Source organism: Callionymus lyra, chromosome 2 (genome assembly GCF_982586985.1).
Source record: "Callionymus lyra chromosome 2, fCalLyr1.hap1.1, whole genome shotgun sequence".
In the NCBI taxonomy this organism is placed as follows: domain Eukaryota; kingdom Metazoa; phylum Chordata; class Actinopteri; order Syngnathiformes; family Callionymidae; genus Callionymus; species Callionymus lyra.
This window is the reverse complement of record NC_141819.1, coordinates 25,474,076-25,491,799: the sequence shown is the minus strand read 5'-3', so window position 1 is coordinate 25,491,799 and position 17,724 is coordinate 25,474,076. Positions and strand designations below refer to the sequence as shown.

Here is a 17,724-nt window from a genome sequence, read left to right as displayed (position 1 = left end):
ACATTCAAATGCATACTGCACACATGTCTATATTTGACACAGGAAGAATACTTTATACAAGTCTATCAAATAAAACATTGAAAGTTTGTGTTCCATTAAGATGCCATTGATTGCCAAAGATATATTTTTTAAACAATAACCTTATTGTGTTCCCCTTGTTGTCACATTGTTTATTGAAGAATAATGCGATTGTTTTTTGAAGGAATATCATTTATCATGCTTAATATATAATCAAGTTAATTCAGAAGAGTGTACCAAACTGATGGTAGCCCCACGGGTCACATGGTGCCCTTGGAGTAGCAGAAATGTCCTGCTGTGGAACATCTTTGACTTACAAAATGTATTCCTACTACAATTTTACCAAAGACGTTAATGTGAACGGATTCACGCCTCACTTTGAAAGCAAGGATTATGTAAAGTTAGACCAACCTTGCTGCTTCAACATGGACTCCATCGACTGGAGGAGCTGAATAGCCTTCTTTATGGAGATCTCATTTGGAGACTCTTTAAAAGAAAAAAGGATCGGAATTAATATCGGACTCATTTTTCAAAGCAACCTTTAACATTACCTTTCACAGTCTTCTGCGGCGTCTTCTCGTTCGCAAGTGGGACACAAGTCCCTGCAGAAGAGTAAACATCATCAGCAGGTGACGGAGAGAAGTTTGTTTCTTTCAATTCTCTCACCTGGACGGAGAAGTGCAGCCAGAGCACACAGCAACAGTCCACCTGAGGCCCTCATCTTCCTTGTGAGATAAGCGAGTGAAGCTTCTGAGAGCAGAACCTTCTGAGAGGTTTTTTATATTCGTGACAACACACAGGTGCTGCTGTTTGCGAGTGATTGCTCGTCCCTGATTGGTTGATTGGAATCTACCACCTGTTCAACGTTCAAGGTCCGTTACGGTGCGTTCAAGTGCATCGCGGAATATTTGAGATTTGATGTCGATGGTGATATCAATCATGTCTTTTAATTTAAGAAATACATATTTCAGTTTTAAGATAAAAAAAAAAACAAGTTTTTGTATCTTCAAAAGTTGAGACATTTAACAACCAAATTTGTAACATGTCAATAAATGAAAGTATTCGGCATCTTTGATTTTAAACTTTTATATTTTAAATCCTATAGTGATTAGTTGTTCTAGGTCGAGAACATTTTTTGTTCATGCTCTTGAAATTCATGCCATTTGTTTGTCAAGTTTTCACGTATTTCAACATTTATTTCCTACATTTATTTTACCATATTTTAATTTTAATTTTATATAAATATTCATTAACCATTTAGCAATTTTCATGAATTATAAAGACCAACTTATAAGGCCAGAAAAAGGTAACGGAAATGGAAAGAAGGCCATGATGGAGGGAGAAATATTAGGAATTCTGTAAATCATAAACCATGTAACCAATGAATGGGTAATTCATATTAACTATACAGTCTGGGACTTCTGTGTTTGTCTTAGCCTTTTATAGTATATAGTTTTAACCATGTATCGTTTTTTAATTGTTAAAGCGCTTTGTGACCCTGGTCTAGAAAGGCGCTTTATAAATAACCATTACTTTCAGGTCAAAATGATAAGAACATCCATGAATTTCTGAAAAATGCAGACACACCTTCAATTTATTCTCACAGTCAGAGGAAAAAACGATGAGTCTTGAATTGTAAAAATGCATTTAATTTGACATAAACATGATCATGTGCATCATCCTCAGTATATTCCGTAAGTGTGCTCCTTCCCGTCTCTGTAGCGGTCCAAGTAGCGCAGCGGCTGCTTGTGAGGGAACTTGACCTGCGGCGGATGGTAGACCGGAGGACGGATGAACTGGAAGACGGGCTCCCTCATGTCTGAAGATAGAACACATCATGTTGTCTTAAGAGTTGAACTTAAGGAGTTTCATCCTCCACGTGAAAACTCACCGAGCGTGTCGTGGAAGGTTTTAGTGACCGATTCGTCCCACTGACTCTGGAAAAAGGCCAAGCCAGCAGGGGTCATGTGATCCTGGTGCTTCCTGTAGAACTCCACCGTCTGGAAGGTGCGATCCACCAGAGAATGACTGAGGAGACACGGAGCGTTACTTGACTTACGACATCCACGTCACCGTCTTCACACACGCACCATGGCGACCGCCGCGCGTCTTCCTGGAAGTCGATGGTTCTGTCTTGCTTGAAGAGGACGTAGACGTAGCGATGGAAGCCGGTTCCCCGGACAGGGAAGGGCGGCAGGTAGTGACACAGCTGCTCTCCAGACGGCACCGCTCCACCGGGGATGTTCCCTCTGCAGCCACAAGAACGTGTTCACGAGGAAAAACGCAGAGTTTTTGTGACACTTACATGAGCCAGTGGACGTATTCTGAACCGCTGTCTTGGAGATGCTCGTCTGAAACGTGATAAACGATTATTCAGCAACAGTGACATCTTGTGGTGGAGCATCAAAATGTAAGTTTTCTTTTATTTTATTAAATCACTGAAACTTCAGAATCAGAATATTTTATTTCCAGTTTTGTAAACACAAAAAAAGGACATGACATCGGTGTATAACTCTTACAAAAAGTATTTTGTAATAACATGGCATCATTAAGTAGATCATTTTATTTTATTAATCGTTTTAACTTTTTCTTTCTTTTCTGCAGTAAATCTGCTCTGTTTATTTCTCATTCTCATCACTAAGTAGGGGTGCGTATTTGCAAGAACAATACTTAAGATATGGCGATACAGTAGGATATATTGTAATGCATATATGTAATATTGTTCGAGTAATTGACTCTGGAGTTGCACACCAAACATCATGTTTGAAATCTGTATCCTCTCATCCTCATTCATCGCCGGGGCCTCACAAATTTGAAAGAACATTTGTAAATAGTTGCATGTTGATTGAAAATCTAAAATACATATTTCTGAATTTTATACATACTTTTTATTTTTAATATGAACCATAAATATATATAATAGAAAGAAAACATAATTTGAAAGCGCAAAAAAAATGAATAAATAAATAAAACTAATTGTATTGATACTTTCTTACACACTTCTGGAACTCCTGTGTTGTTCTCAGTTTTATCTTGACCTTTAAAGTATATATTTTATTGAGTATTGTTTTGATTGTTTAAGCGCTTTGTGACCCTGGTCTGGAAAAGTGCTCTATAAATATAAATTACTAACTTACTTACTTACCTATGGTGCATTTTGTTATAATTTGGTTCTTATATTTGGTTGTTTTTCCATCCATATTTTTAACCAACTGTATTTAAGTAAATTATAATCATTATAATCATCTAAATAAGTTTCAGCAGATATCATATTATTATTACTACTACTATTATTGTTATTACCTGGACAGGTGAGCAGAAGAGTCCACAGAGAGCCCTCTTCTGCTTCAAAACTAATCTGTGGGGGCGAAGCTGCCTGCAAGCCAACGGTCAACAAAATGAACAAACACATAATGATTTGATGACTTTGGTTTAAAACAACACTCACCTCGGAGGGTGTCAGAACGTTCCCATAATGCACCTGACCGCTGGACTCCTGGCTATAGTGGATCCTCAGTGGAACCTGAGGTAGAAAGAAGGCCTTTGGGAAGAGATCCCTGAAGACGCCGTAGTGGTCGGCCAGCGTCCTTATGTGATACGGGCCACTGCTGCTCTCCCAGCTCTTCTGAACCCGATCCAGGGGAATCTTCACTGCAGCACAAAGAGCGGGTCAGGTGCCATGTTGGACTCATTGATACACACGACGCTTACATGTGCGCAGACGACACGCCCTCTCCAGATCCACATTCTTCTTGTTCTCCTTCATCAACCTCGCCCTCTCCCTCGTTTCTTTAATTCTCAAAGTGCGGACGAGCGGCAGACCGATGTCCACTCGCTCCAAACCTGTGAACACAAACAATGACTTAGAACATTAGAACCAGCAAACTAATCATCTTACATCTGCGTCACGAGGCGGCTTCTCACCGTTCTCGGGATCCGCTTGTTTAACATAGCCTTGGTAAGTCTTCCACCAGACCTCTTTGTCATTCTCTTTCTCAGCGTGTGTGATGTAACGATTGTAGGTGCGGTATTTCTCCAGCGACTGCAGGTCCGACGTGTCGATGTCTTCATTGGGCATCGGCCCCAGCGGCGGCGTCCTGCGGGAGAGGACCGCTGGAGGGGGGGGGAATAAATCATTGTTATATTTTTGGCTAGAATAAGGTCCAAAAATGCATTTAGAGTAAAGCAGCTTTTTAAAAATGTGCAATGGTATAACTGTTTTTTGTATAAGAATCAGCCTTCTTTGCATTCAACTTCCTTGATCGCCCCAAAAATGACTTGAAAATGACACCCACACACCTCTGACCCCCAAAAACCTTTTTTTTTTTAGTATTTTGGTTGAAATAAATCTATATTCCCATTTTAATTGTTAATCCAATTTAGTTTTTATGCTTGTTTATTTATTGAACTAATGGTTTTCTTACTTTTTTATTCTTAATTAATTGTTTTTGTATCATATTGAGACACAAAACAGAATTTAAACAGCCGTGTCCAAACAATGTTGTTGTTTGATCATACATTTTAGATTATATCCTATTCTGTCGTCTTTTACCACATATTTTAACTGGTATATATTTCACCAATTATTATCAAACATGTTCCCTTTATCTCTTCTTGTATCCTTAAAAAAATGATTATCACAAACACGTTAATAATGAAGAATCTATTGGAAAATCTGCAATATCATTAGAATTTATCCCATTTGTCAACAATAAGAAGGTTATACTTATTTATTTTAAATACAAAAAAGCTATTTAACAACTTAATGAACAAGTTACATAACAATAAACGAATGCTGTTACGTTATAACACATTAATAACTGCTATTTTTTACACAGAAAGTGTTTGATTTAATGAGGTTTAGTTGAAATTAAAGCATTATTCGAGCAGGTCACTGTCGTCGGTGTCGCTCTCTAGACCAGCGGGTCTACGGACAGCGTGTCCACACACACACACACACACCTGGTCACGACACACACACGCACATTAAGACAACAACATGAAAGAATTACCTGTTGTGAACAAGAAGCGAACATTATTGACCCCTAAACGTGTGCCATTCCGCAGGAGCGCAGCGCAGACAGGTCGCAGCACCATCTTGGCTGAGCAAGTCTCGCGATAACTACGGTGTGCGGGAGGACCAATATTTCCCGCATTGCTTTTCGTCTAAATGCTAAAATCTTCCCACAAAATATAACATTTTTACGTAATTAAATGTGTTTTTTACCGTTAAATATTGTCGCAAATGCACAAAAGTTAAAGTACTTGTTTTCCTATTTTATGTCCACGATCTCCCGACGCGTTAGAACGCATCATGGTGACGTCATCACGGGGGACGACCCGTCGGATGCTGTGCATAAGAATCAATGCTGGGCTGGTGAGTGTTGACGTTTCGTCCAATTCTAGATACAAATACAGGCAGAAAAAAACAAAACAAAGGCCGGGTCAATCGATCATCGATATATGAATTATATCCATTATTCATCTGGTTGTGTTGACGAGCCTCGCTCGGCTCATGCTAGCAAACACTAAAGCGATATAAACAACAGCTCGCGTTGCTGTTGTGAGATGAATTTATGAGACGATGGTTCTTTTGTGCCTCGAGTATAAATGTTCATTCATTTCACGATCCAACATAGCATCCGTGTGACCGTCCAAGACGGGTTGAGTTTTAGTTTCATTTCTTCAGTATAGTTTGTATTTGAGATTTCCACATCCAACGGTGTCACTCATTCATATGTAACAGCAAATAAGAGTCTAGTTTTTATTTTATTTTATAAAGGCTTGTTTAGTCTTTAAATATAGAATCGTGTAATGCCAATGTTGTAAACACAACATGTTTTTTGTTTTTTTTCTGGTACAGAATAAAAGAATGAAATAAGATGACACACCCATGTTTTGGAAAAGAGAACTTAATATTGACACGTTTGTCTTCTTCAAACACACACTTCTATTAGCTGTCTGCAAAAAAAAACAACTGTCAACATGCAATTTGACATATGTAGCCACGAGACAAATCATAGGATTTATTTTGCATGTTATTATTTTATTTTACAAATTCCAAATGATAAAGATTTTGCTTTTCTGTTTGGGTGGACCTTCAGATAAGGACCAGCCTTTCTGATGCAGTAAATGTCTCCTCCTGAAAAAATGATTCCACCCTTTGGCGCAAAAAGAGCATGTTTTAAATTAATAATCAGGTGGTGGAATAATGTCATTAAGAATTTTTTTTGAGTGTTAGAATTGTTAAAAAATAAATAAAATAAAAAAATGTGTCATTGAAGTTCTTCTTATTCATTCTACAGACGTTCACACTTCTGTGATGGAGAACTCAAACCTGACCTGTTCTATATGTCTTGAATGTTTTCGGATTCCTGTGACCATTCCCTGCGGTCACACCTTCTGTCGAAACTGCATCACCAAGCACTGGGACACGAAGAGCAAATCCGACATCGGACCTCAGTGTCCGCTGTGCAATCACAAGTTTACTACCAGACCTTGTCTCATGAGGAACGTGTCACTTCAGTCGGTCCTGGCCGAGGCGGCGAAAAGCACATCTTGCACAAGAGAAGGTGAAGGAAACGTAGTCGTGCCGCTGTGTGCCCAACACAAGAAGCCTCTGGTCTACTACTGCAAACATGACAAGATGTCGGTTTGTTGTCAGTGCGCAATCCTTCAGTGTGTCAAACACGACAAGGTTCTGTTGGAGGCGGAGCGAGACAATCAGAAGGTTTGTTTACATTAATGTCAACTGAATTGAGATATTAAGGCGAGATACCTCCTCAGATGTCGCTGGAGTGGAAGAGCAAAGAGGTGGACAAACTGATCCGGGAGACGGAGAAAGGAATCCATGAATTGTCAGAAAACATCGCTCAAGCTAAGGTGAGCCTTAAAAATCAGAACATTTTTCTCCAGATCAGCAGGAAAAACAAACAAAAAATGTATATGATTCAAAAATCCATGAAAACCAGGTGACCATCCAACATACTTCCAAATGTGTCGACGCCAAGTTCTCGAGCCTGATCAAAGTCCTGGCTGAGAAGCAGGAGGCCACGGAGTTCTTCCTGGAGAAGCAGAAGGTGGCAGCGATCTCAGGGGGAGAGGAGCGACTGATGGAAATGAAGGAAAACATGGAGAAGCTGCAACAGAGCCAGAGCCAGATTGAAGCTCTGCACCAGCTCTCTGACACGGAGCTCATCAAGGTTGGAAAAAAACAACTGTCATCACAAACTTACTTTCTCTTTACAAACTCCAATCCAATCCTCTTCCTGACAAGAACATTTAATCATCAATGTTACATTTAGGGGAGTTAATTGGCAAGAATCTGGAGATACGCTGCGTATCGCGATACAGTGGCAACAATATATTGTGATCGTTGACTGTATCCTCTCGTCCTCAGTCATTGCGGGAGCTCCCCTACAATTTCATTGTAGCTGTAGTAAATAAAAAATAAAAAATGGAATTATTTTATTCTATACACTCTTTATTAAAGTATTAACCAAAAAAGAACTATTACAAAGCTAAAATATTTTTATTTTTATTTGATTTACTTTTTTAAAGTATGTTGAATATTGAAACAGTTTTCATGAAGAAAAAAAAAGTTTGACTATGATCTGTTGATTCAGGAGTCCATTACTGTGGAGGTCCCATGCTTGAAGACCATCTCCACCGATGTGACCCCAAACATCCAGGACAGACTCAACAGCATCACGGAGGTTCTTAGTCGGGTATCCAAGCTGGTCTCAGAGGACCTGGAGAAAGCCATGAGCTCAGCTGTGGGTCATGACAAAGATGGTAACACTGACTCCATGTGAACTGAAGCTGCTCGGTCTGTTGTCTGACGCTGTCGATGCTCACCAGGTTCTCCTCTGGATAAAAGGCCAGTCCTGGCTGTCGTACCAAGTCCAGCTGCTCCCTGTCCGACTGGGGTACTGGAAGGATTCAACTCCTGTAAGTGAACCCTTACGACCTCACGACCAATCAGGTTGCAGTGTTTGGCCATTCTGGACTGCATCTCTCATAACAATATACCGTCCATTCATGCAAACACATTATTCTTAAAAATCTGATTTTACTTTGTTATACAACTTTTTAAATGACACTACACGGTCTTGGAGGCGATGTGTGGTTGTGTTGGACCATATTGATTGTACATTTCTCTAAAAAGGTTAAATAAATGAAATTTTAATTTAGATTAATCCCAATTAACACCTCCAAAATGAAGCTCTTTTCCTCTATGGTCAACAACAACCTTGATTTGGATGAGTGGGAATCTACACAGACATATTAAACCCCAAAAACGAACCTGTCAATGACGGCAAGCCCATTAGGACAAATAAGGTCATCGTCATAACTTATAAACCAAACAGTTAATTTTACCTTTCTGCACTATTTTGGAATCTTTTTTTGGGGGTAAATATATTCTCACTATCAAAAACATTAAACCTTAAACTTTAGCACTTTAAATCATTTTTTAAAAGATGCTTTGGTTTCACCATAGATTTCTAGGTTTAAAAACCCGGAAACAAAACAAACCGGTTTAAAAAATAAAATTACACTTTTTAATTAATTAATTTTCTACCACTTTATCCCTTACCGGGGTCACGGGAGCCTATCCCAGTATCATAGGGTGATAGGCAGGGGACACCCTGGACAGGATGCCAATCTGTCGCAGGGCACACAAAGACAGACAACCATTCACACACACACTCATACCTACGGACAATTTCCCAAAGTTCCCTATCAACCCCTGTAAGTTTTTGGACTGTGGGAGATCATACAAACTCCACAGTTGATGAAGATGCTTTTTTTAAATGTCTATTTCTTGTCATACTTCATGGAAACAAGGGAGTGAAATCACAGACGTAGAAGATTAAACATAACATAAACATATTTCAAATGCTTTTTTTAAGAAGTGATTTTCTCCAGTTTGGAAATATCTTGATGCCACCAGTGAGGTCTGGTTTTATTACCACCATCAACCTGAATTCCCTTGTGAAAGTCATTTTCAGCTATTATTGTGTTGTGACCACAGTACACTGATTTATCATCCATTTTTTGGGTGATATTTTCCCTGTCAATGGCCATTACTGTATAAGACAAAGACAAAACTCAATAAAAGAGAAAAAAACCTAACCTGTGGATTGTCGCTGTCGATCTCTTCACCCACTATAGGCCGCTGCTCTCTGACCTTTGACCACCACACGGCCAACAAGCACCTGTTTCTGTCCCAGGAGAACCAAAGGGCAGAACACTTGACCTCAGGCCCGCGACCCGTGCCAGCCCACGAGTCAAGGTTCGACCATGCCTGGCAGGTCCTCTGCTCCCAGGGCTTCAAACACGGGCAGCACTTCTGGGAGCTGGAGGTGTCCAAGCCCTGGGCCTACATCGGGGTGAGTTCAACCCCGCTGAGTTCATTTCCAGAGAGAGATTTTTCAAACCACCTCCTCCTCCTCCGGCAGGTCACCTACGCCACCATCCCCAGGAAGGAGAAGGAGAAGAAGTGCATGATAGGAATGAACAAGCTTTCGTGGAGCCTGCAGCTGAACGACCGGCAGCTCAGCGCCTGGCACAACGGGCGCCAGGAGATCCTGACCCCTCACTCGCAGCACAGCCGCATCGGCGTGCTGCTGGACTACGAGGCGGGGACGCTGACCTTCTACGGCGACGGTCAGACCAGACTACACACCTTCCACTGTGCCTTCACGCAGGAGCTCTTCCCTGCCTGCTGGATCGGAGAGGATGTCAGCATCACCCTCTGCAACACCTGAGAGACGCATGATTTTTAACTTATTTCTTGACTTGTGACTCAGTATTTGTTGATGCAACAATCCACCTCAGTTGTGTCTATGACTTTATCTTAAAACTTGTTATACGAGACAAATATCTGCTTTTTTACATGTTCAAAATCATCTCTTCAATGTTCTAAATGTACTTAAAGCAAACTTTTGGAAGGAAAGGAGTGTCATAATTCAGAACTAATTTAGGAAAAAGAAACCAATAGTAAAAGTTGAAATATTCTATAATTTAATATAAATATATTCCCACGTATTTGTCCACAGTTTTACTCGTATTTATATCTGAATTATGGTACTCGTGATTTCTTACCAGGTGATATTAAAGCAGCAAAATACCTAAAATGTAATGTTTTTTAAACACTATGTATTGTAATGAAAAAAAAAAGGTTTTAGTGGTAAACATGAAACCAAAAGTAGCCTAAATAGGCAACGAGACGCTGCATCCAATTTAACTCAATTTAACATAGAAGCAAAAAATCAATTGAATAAAAAGATGACATCACAAATTGTGCTGAACTTGCTTAATCACAAGTTGTAGGAATCCCTAAAACAATAAGACATTTTGTCAACTTAACCACAGACATCTGTTATTTGACTTATTCAATTGTATGCTATATTTTATGAACTCAACTTTTACAGCATTAGCTACTGGAGCAGCAGCCTTAGGCCATACAAGTGAATTATAATTCTTTTGAAACTTTTTTTAAACCCAATGAAATGATGGAACATCCGAAAAATAAAATCTAATCCCATTTCCTAAACATTCCTGTTCAGAGTTATTTTAATAACATGTGGACATACCTTAAATACAATCTCTCCTTGGCAGAGGCAATTAGATGGATTCAATATGTCAGTATTTACAAGAAAAATGAACAGTGTTGAGTTTTGCTGTAAATCAGTGTTAGTTAGACACATTGAAACATGTTCTGGTCTCTTAAATGTAACAATAAGATTTAAAGTTAGACTATTTCAAAACATTTAGCCGCTTAAATACACAAATCAGATCAGTGATAAAATCAAAAGTATTTGATGAAGAGAAACACTTTTTAACTAAAGTCACTATAATACTAGAAATCCTTTTTGAGCTCATGTGCGAAAGTGAGAATGGAACCTTTTATTTAATATTTATAAAGTGTTGTGTTTTCCTTGGTGTTTGGGGGGGTTTTTGGAATATGAAATCTGAGCCGTTTACTTGTCAAACCTTTTTTTTCGGGAAATGAGGGTTTTTGCACAATCTTGACTGGATGTCGGTGAGTGACCATTAAATCACCTTCTGCTGACTCGGCTGTTTTTCTTAAAAGAATACCAGGGACAGAGGCGGCATGTGATCAGTGTTTAATCAAATCCACACATGCGTCAGTCGAGCTCATGCTATAGTTGACATGTTTTTTTTTCCAGATTCTTTTTTTTTTTAACATGGAGAGAAAATGGATGCCGCAGCATTCGGACAGTGCAAAGACACAGATTACAGATTAGAGACAGAGGAGTTTACTTCACGTGACAGTATAGAGCCTCAAACATCTGAGGCCTGGAAGAAAAAGACATCGATAGAATGACGAGGAGCTCGCGGAAATATTGACAAAAAATTAACATCAAAAGTCACCAGACAACAAGTTAGTCAGCGTCCATGTTGAAACACAATCATAAACTATTCAAACGTATTGTTTCGTAAAGCCAAACTAAAAACTTGTGTTTGGTAACCGACTTGGTCCCTATTTTAAAAATCAGACGACCCCCTCTATAGGACTCCACGGTTAGGTGGTCCTGGCAGCAGCCCCTCAACTGGACACCAGCAGTCATAACCTATTGCTTAAGTGGCATAGCAAGTGTTACGCAATCACATGTTATAAAAGCTAATCCTTCTCGCTCTCAAATCCAGGATCAACGACTCTTTTGCCTTAATCTCAGGCCGACGTGGTTAGAAAAGCTTCTTCGACTACTGTGACAAAATATTTATTCATATATATTAAAATCTGTACACACAACTGATAGAAAACAACATACTATGTTTAGCTCAAATGTTGAACTAATGTTCATTTAATCTGGATTTAGACGGTGAGCGAGGCGATGGATGCTGAGACAGTCGGTCATAATGATAAATATTTAGATTTGTTTGAAAATTAAACCAGAAGTAAATACAGAAGAGTTTTAGTCGGAGTCGCAGGAGATCAGAGAAGATGCTCACGGTAAGACAAAAGCCGATCTACTGGTTCTTCTTGTCCTCGGGGGGAGAATACGGAGGCGGCTTGTCCTGCAGACAGATGCAAAAAATAACGTTTTCTTTTCACATTATGATCATTTAAATCAACTAAAACTGTAAATAATAATACATTTGCTGTGATAAAGAGTGAATTTATTAAGTAAGTGAGTAAGTAATTGTTATTTTTAAAGTGCTTTTCTAGACCAGGGTCACAAGCTGACACGAATACATTTAAAAATACCAAAAAATTAAAAAACTCTAAAAGGTCAAGACATAAGACAAACACAGGAGTCCCAGAAGATTAGGACAAGCCTGCACAAATAAGAATGTCTTAATATGTTTCTTGAAGGAGTCAGTAGATCATCAAACACAGAGAGAGAGGAAGATCGTTTCCAAAGCTTAGGAGCAACAGCCTGGAAGGATTTCTCTCCTCTGGTCCTGAACCGTGTTCAGGAACCATCAGTAGATTCTGATCCACAGACCTCAGAGCCCGAGCTTGGGTCTAAGGCTGGATCAGATCAATAATGTAAGGAGGAGTCTGACCATGAATAGCTCTGAAAGTAAGAACTAGATTTTTAAAGTTGATCCTGAAAGAAACTGGCAGCCAGTGAAGAGTTTTAAGGATCGGGGGGAAATGTGAGTTAGTCTACTAGAGCGGGTCAGAATTCTCGCTGCAGAGTTTTGTATTAACTGCAGACGAGACAGCTCCTTCTTGTTTACACAAATACATTTATTAAGTTTAAGATTGAATTTATGGAGACACTCCATAAATGTAGTGGAAATTTTAAATACAAATACTGTTAAAAACCAATCTAATCCATTCAATTAATGTAATTGTATCAAAAATATTTTTATTTAAATTAATATTAATATTTAGTCATTCAATTAAAATGTATTAATACATATAAATCTTTTCAGAATTTCATGAATTGATTAATTAATTAAAAGTTATTTTTATTGAGCAAAATATTGATTTTGATTGTTTAAATAAAATCCAACTGTTCAGTGCAGGACAAAGTGGAGCTGCTGACAAAGTGACGATGCTCACCTCCGGCAGATAAACATGTGTAGGTGGTAGCGTGGCTGCAGTTGAACTCGCCGCTGCCTCGGCAGCTTTGGCCTCCGCTGTCAAGAGAAGGTTAGATCTCAATATGTTGTCGATATAACCATCATTTTCTTCTCTCACCAGAGGCGAGTATACTCATGTTAGTCTATCAGTGTCATACGATTAGTAAAGAAATGTAGACAGATGAATTCAAGAAATTGCCTCCAAGAAATAACAAAATATTTTAAAAAAAATCCGTAATTAGTAAAATAAACAGTGGTTTACACACCTGCAGATGAAGAGGGGAGGCCGGGGTCACGTGGCGGTTGCTGGCCGAGAGGAGCTGAATAGGGAGGAGGAGGCATGTACGCTGCTGAGCCGTCAAACATGGGGGGCGCTGGGTAGAAGCCATCTGAAAAAAAAAGATTGTTGAACTTCAGTAAAACAAAGTTCAGAGTTAAAATAGAAGGTAAATAATATCTGTTGCAGGGTGGATACCTGCTGGCGGAGCGTTGGCATAGGAATAACCAGGTGGGGGTCCGCCAGGGTACATGCCATTGGACGGGGGTGGAGGAGGGTACGCATAGGCGCCGTTTGCCATGAAGGAGGGACATCCGCCAAAACCTGCAGTGACCGGCTGACCTTTAGACACTTTGAAGAGGACAGGGAAGTCAAAATGGAGAAAACTCTGAATAGAAATAATAATTCCCACATTAAACCAGTCCGTGGTGCAAAAATGGTTCGGGACCCCTTGACTAAAGGGTCACCAGCTCCATCCCAACGGTAAAAAATTTCACCATGCTGGGTTATTTTTCTCTTCCTGGAAGCTTCACTTACTAACTCCATGATGGAAATTAATTCAACCGCTGTCTCCAACCCAGTGCTTTAAAGCGGTTTGGGGGTCACATGGACCAACAACTAATGAAGACTTCAAATAAAAAAAATAGAGAGTTTATATGTAGTCGTTCGGGTGGATCATGGAGAGACGTAAACTAGTTGATCCAGCTTAGGTTTCCATCAGAGTGAAAATGTTCACGACCACTTAGTACCACTCATGCTAATAATTGAACTCCGGTAAGGTTTACCCGCTTCTATGGAAGCTCTTATGAGATAAAAATATAAATACTTACTCTGGGAGGCCACCTGCAGCATGGTCTGGCCAAACTCGATGGCTCCTCCTGCAGTGAAGATCAGTTTGAAGCTGGAACGTCCCTCCCAGCCACCTGGAGGAAAAACATGACCGTCAGCTTGCAAACCATCACGTTGTTCGGTGTAACTATGTATCATCTAAGACTGTGTTTTTCAACCTTTTTCAAACCAAGGTACACTTTTTCCAATGAAAAAAATTATGAGGCACACCACCACCCAAAATTTAAAAATAATGGTAGTATATAGATCTCTTTTTACGACTGCACATCAACCAATTGGTCCAAAAACCAACTGATTGACAAACAGAGCCAATCTCAGCTCTCTTTTATTTGGAGATAAATAATGATTTTTGAGTAATTAGGTCAAATTTGATATTTTCCCACGGCACACCTGAAGATCTCTCAAGGCACACTAGTGTGCCACGGCACAGTGGTTGAAAAACACTGATCTTGGAACACTATTTGTCCATCAAAATATCCACCAAAGCATCCGAGTCAAGTCTCCTAATAGTTCTCATAATGTATGCCGACCAGTAAGTAAGTGACACCAAATATTACTTTGGTAAAATTGATGACAACATGAGTTTATTTATTTAAAGTTTAGTATTTGTGCCCACCTGTGCTGTCCATATGAATATGACAAGATGGATACAGAACAAGGTTAAAGGCTGTTTAAAGAATTTCACTTTATCTTCCTTTTGAATCAATTGGGAACTTACTAATTAGGATATAATAATAATAATAATACAGTTTATTTTAAGAAGCCTTGAGTACAGTACTAACCTCCTGTCTCCGCGCTGATGATGCCCTTGATACAATTTGCTCCCAGTACCGGTTGTTTCACCTCACAACCCTTCAGCAGGTAGAAAGGCATCATAAAAGAGCGAAGTGCATCACGGCCCTTGGCAACAAAGATCACCTAAGTGGCAAATAACATATAAAGGTTTAAACTTTTTTTTTTATATATAATAAACAAAAATATGGAAGTGGTGTGTAATTCTTACCCTGTACGGAGTCAAGTAAACGCTGCCTTTCTTGCTTTTTCTCAAAGCTTCAGGAAGACCATCAGTGTCAAGGAAGACCAGCTCCACGTGATCATAGTTCATAAGCACACTGGAGACACAGAGCATCCAAAAACACATCAGTATACAACAAAGCAACATCACGCAATAACAATTTAGTACTGATTTTAAAAATAAACTATTTGCACTACTAAGTTATTTCCAAAACTGACACAATTACAAAAATGGTCATTATTAGTTTGCTGACATACAAGAGAGAACATCAATGTTTAGATTTACACGCATTTAGGATTGTGCCAAGATAATATTTATAATGACATGTACAGTACACGCTTGATATAGCCAGTATACTGAAAGGTATTGCATTTAAGAGGAGTTCATTTAACACTTGGTGTAGGTGTTAAATGATCATAAAATCGAGTGGAAGGATTTCTCTCCTCTGGTCCAGAAGCGTGTTCAGGAAGGATCAGTAGATTCTGATCCATAGACCTCAGAGCCCGAGCTGGGGTGTAAGGCTGGATCAGATCACTGATGTAAGGAGGAGTCTGACCATGAATAGATCTGAAAGTAAGATTTTAAAATGGATCCTGAAAGAAACTGGCAGCCAATGCAGAGTTTTAAGGATCGGGGAAATGTGAGTTCTTCTACTAGAGAGAGTCACAAAGTGTTTGCCCTTCGTTCTTGGACTTGTTTTTATGAAACTTGCTGTACCTTCCACTGTCCGCTGTGAACTGGGAACCCACTTTCCCAAAGGAGATCTTCAGAGTCAATAAAATCGATCCATCTATCTATTCATTATGGCAATGGTGTTGGAGCATAAAGATTATGTGTATTGTGAACCAATACACACTCACCAAGATACTACTCCCAACACAAATAGTGCAAAATCCACACATACAATCCGTTCTATTTAAGTAAGTAAGTAAGTAAATGTCATTTATGTAAAAGCACATTCTCTTTACACTCAAGCACAGCCATCATTGCTCACAAAGACAGTAACAAGATTAGACTAAAATGGTGTCATGACACAGCTTTTGGTCTTTCTGAGACACGACCTGAATCATTTGAAAGAATCAAACTGTGTCACAACAGCAGTATGACTTATGAACGCACTGGTTAAAAACTACATAATTTAAACACTCTTTTCATCACTTCTTTCACAATCGCAACCCGACCCATGTCTACTAAAGTAGGCTTACATTTAATACTAGCATCATCCAACACACGTACACACATTATATGATGTTGTTACGATCTTAAAACACATTTAAACCCCGACATTTCCAGAGTATTTTTCTGCAGCGTCATCATTTCCTAGTGTCTCGGGGTATTAAATGTCCCGTTATTTCTTCAGCTACCTCTCGCTGTTATTGACGATGACGCCGCCAGACTCCGAATGGTTCTGGTTCAGAGTCATGTTGGGTCCAGTCTGTCCTCGAGTCCCCTGTGTCGTTACGGATGGAAACGTTGAAGCCCCTCGGAGAGTCGCGTAACTACGTTTGTTGTGGTGTTTATGCTACTAGCTTCAGGGCTGCACCTGCTCTTCCGCTTTACGACGCGTCATTGTGACGTCACGACACAACAACAAAAAAAGACTCGTGACTTTTTTTGGGAAAAAATGAGGGATAAAAATATAACAAAGGTAGACACATTTTGTCTATTCTGTTGCAGTGCATATCTTAGTCGGTTCTATTTAATTAAATAGGTAAATTATTATTATTATCATATATCATATACAAACTGATGTATATTCTTATTGCGTCAATTATGGTTTATTTTATTTGACAGAATGAACTTGACTGACCTCTATTTGTGAAACAACACCATTATGAAACGTCTTATGAAGTCCAAAAATACCCCATAATACATTATGGGTTTCTTTAAAAAAAAAAAAAAAAATCAGGTTTAAAAATGGATAGAAGAACACCCCACATTTGTCTTTTAACCATTTCTAAATACATTACTCCCAGTCCCTTATATTACGATTATAGATGGATGGATGGATGGATGGATGGATGGATGGATGGATGGATGGATGGATGGATGGATGGATGGATGGATGGATGGATGGATGGATGGATGGATGGATGGATGGATGGATGGATGGATGGATGGATGATGGATGATGGATGATGGATAGATAGATAAACCAAATATGATCCAAATAATAAACTACAAACATAAGCAAGAGGACTTTTGAAATAAAAGTATAAATAATTAATATTATATAATAATTTTTCAATTGACAATAATATTTGTATTAATGTATAAATTATTGATCTTTGTAAAACAAGTTGCTCTTAAATGTTTGACCTGTGTTTCTAAAAAATGCTTAAATCAACCTGTTATTGTACTGCTAAAGAGTACACAGCTGCTTCGGAACCGCCTCATGTTACAAGTACTGTCTCACCAGGCAGCCCTTTTTTTTTAATAAAAGATTTGAGACAAATACCTTTTTTAAACAAGAGAATACAAATCTATATTGCACTAACTA

General features: G+C 39.0%; 3 protein-coding genes across 4 annotated transcripts; 1 reads left to right on the top strand and 2 right to left on the bottom strand.

Moving 5' to 3' along the window:
* Positions 1-1,646: 1,646 nt before the first annotated feature.
* mrpl38 (mitochondrial ribosomal protein L38) lies at positions 1,647-5,146 on the bottom strand. The gene is made up of 9 exons (XM_087784315.1): positions 5,031-5,146; positions 3,943-4,131; positions 3,730-3,861; positions 3,467-3,669; positions 3,322-3,394; positions 2,324-2,369; positions 2,109-2,267; positions 1,910-2,046; positions 1,647-1,837 (listed from the first exon to the last, which is right to left on the bottom strand). Exons 1-9 carry the CDS (start codon positions 5,113-5,115, stop codon positions 1,701-1,703), a joined length of 1,161 nt encoding a protein of 386 aa, XP_087640441.1. The 5' UTR covers positions 5,116-5,146; the 3' UTR covers positions 1,647-1,700.
* A 1,043-nt stretch (positions 5,147-6,189) lies between these two features.
* Positions 6,190-11,076, top strand: trim65 (tripartite motif containing 65). The gene is made up of 7 exons (XM_087784306.1): positions 6,190-6,748; positions 6,805-6,900; positions 6,990-7,220; positions 7,644-7,812; positions 7,879-7,968; positions 9,193-9,410; positions 9,480-11,076. Exons 1-7 carry the CDS (start codon positions 6,341-6,343, stop codon positions 9,786-9,788), a joined length of 1,521 nt encoding a protein of 506 aa, XP_087640432.1. The 5' UTR covers positions 6,190-6,340; the 3' UTR covers positions 9,789-11,076.
* A 58-nt stretch (positions 11,077-11,134) lies between these two features.
* Positions 11,135-16,766, bottom strand: wbp2 (WW domain binding protein 2). Of its 2 annotated transcripts, none has more exons than XM_087784311.1 (8): positions 16,589-16,766; positions 15,213-15,321; positions 14,992-15,127; positions 14,191-14,283; positions 13,559-13,711; positions 13,350-13,472; positions 13,064-13,140; positions 11,135-12,066 (listed from the first exon to the last, which is right to left on the bottom strand). In XM_087784311.1, exons 1-8 carry the CDS (start codon positions 16,645-16,647, stop codon positions 12,019-12,021), a joined length of 798 nt encoding a protein of 265 aa, XP_087640437.1. In that variant the 5' UTR covers positions 16,648-16,766; the 3' UTR covers positions 11,135-12,018. The 2 variants fall into 2 exon arrangements, with proteins under 2 accessions (XP_087640437.1, XP_087640438.1); XM_087784312.1 differs by having other exon boundaries at positions 13,559-13,684.
* Positions 16,767-17,724: the final 958 nt, after the last annotated feature.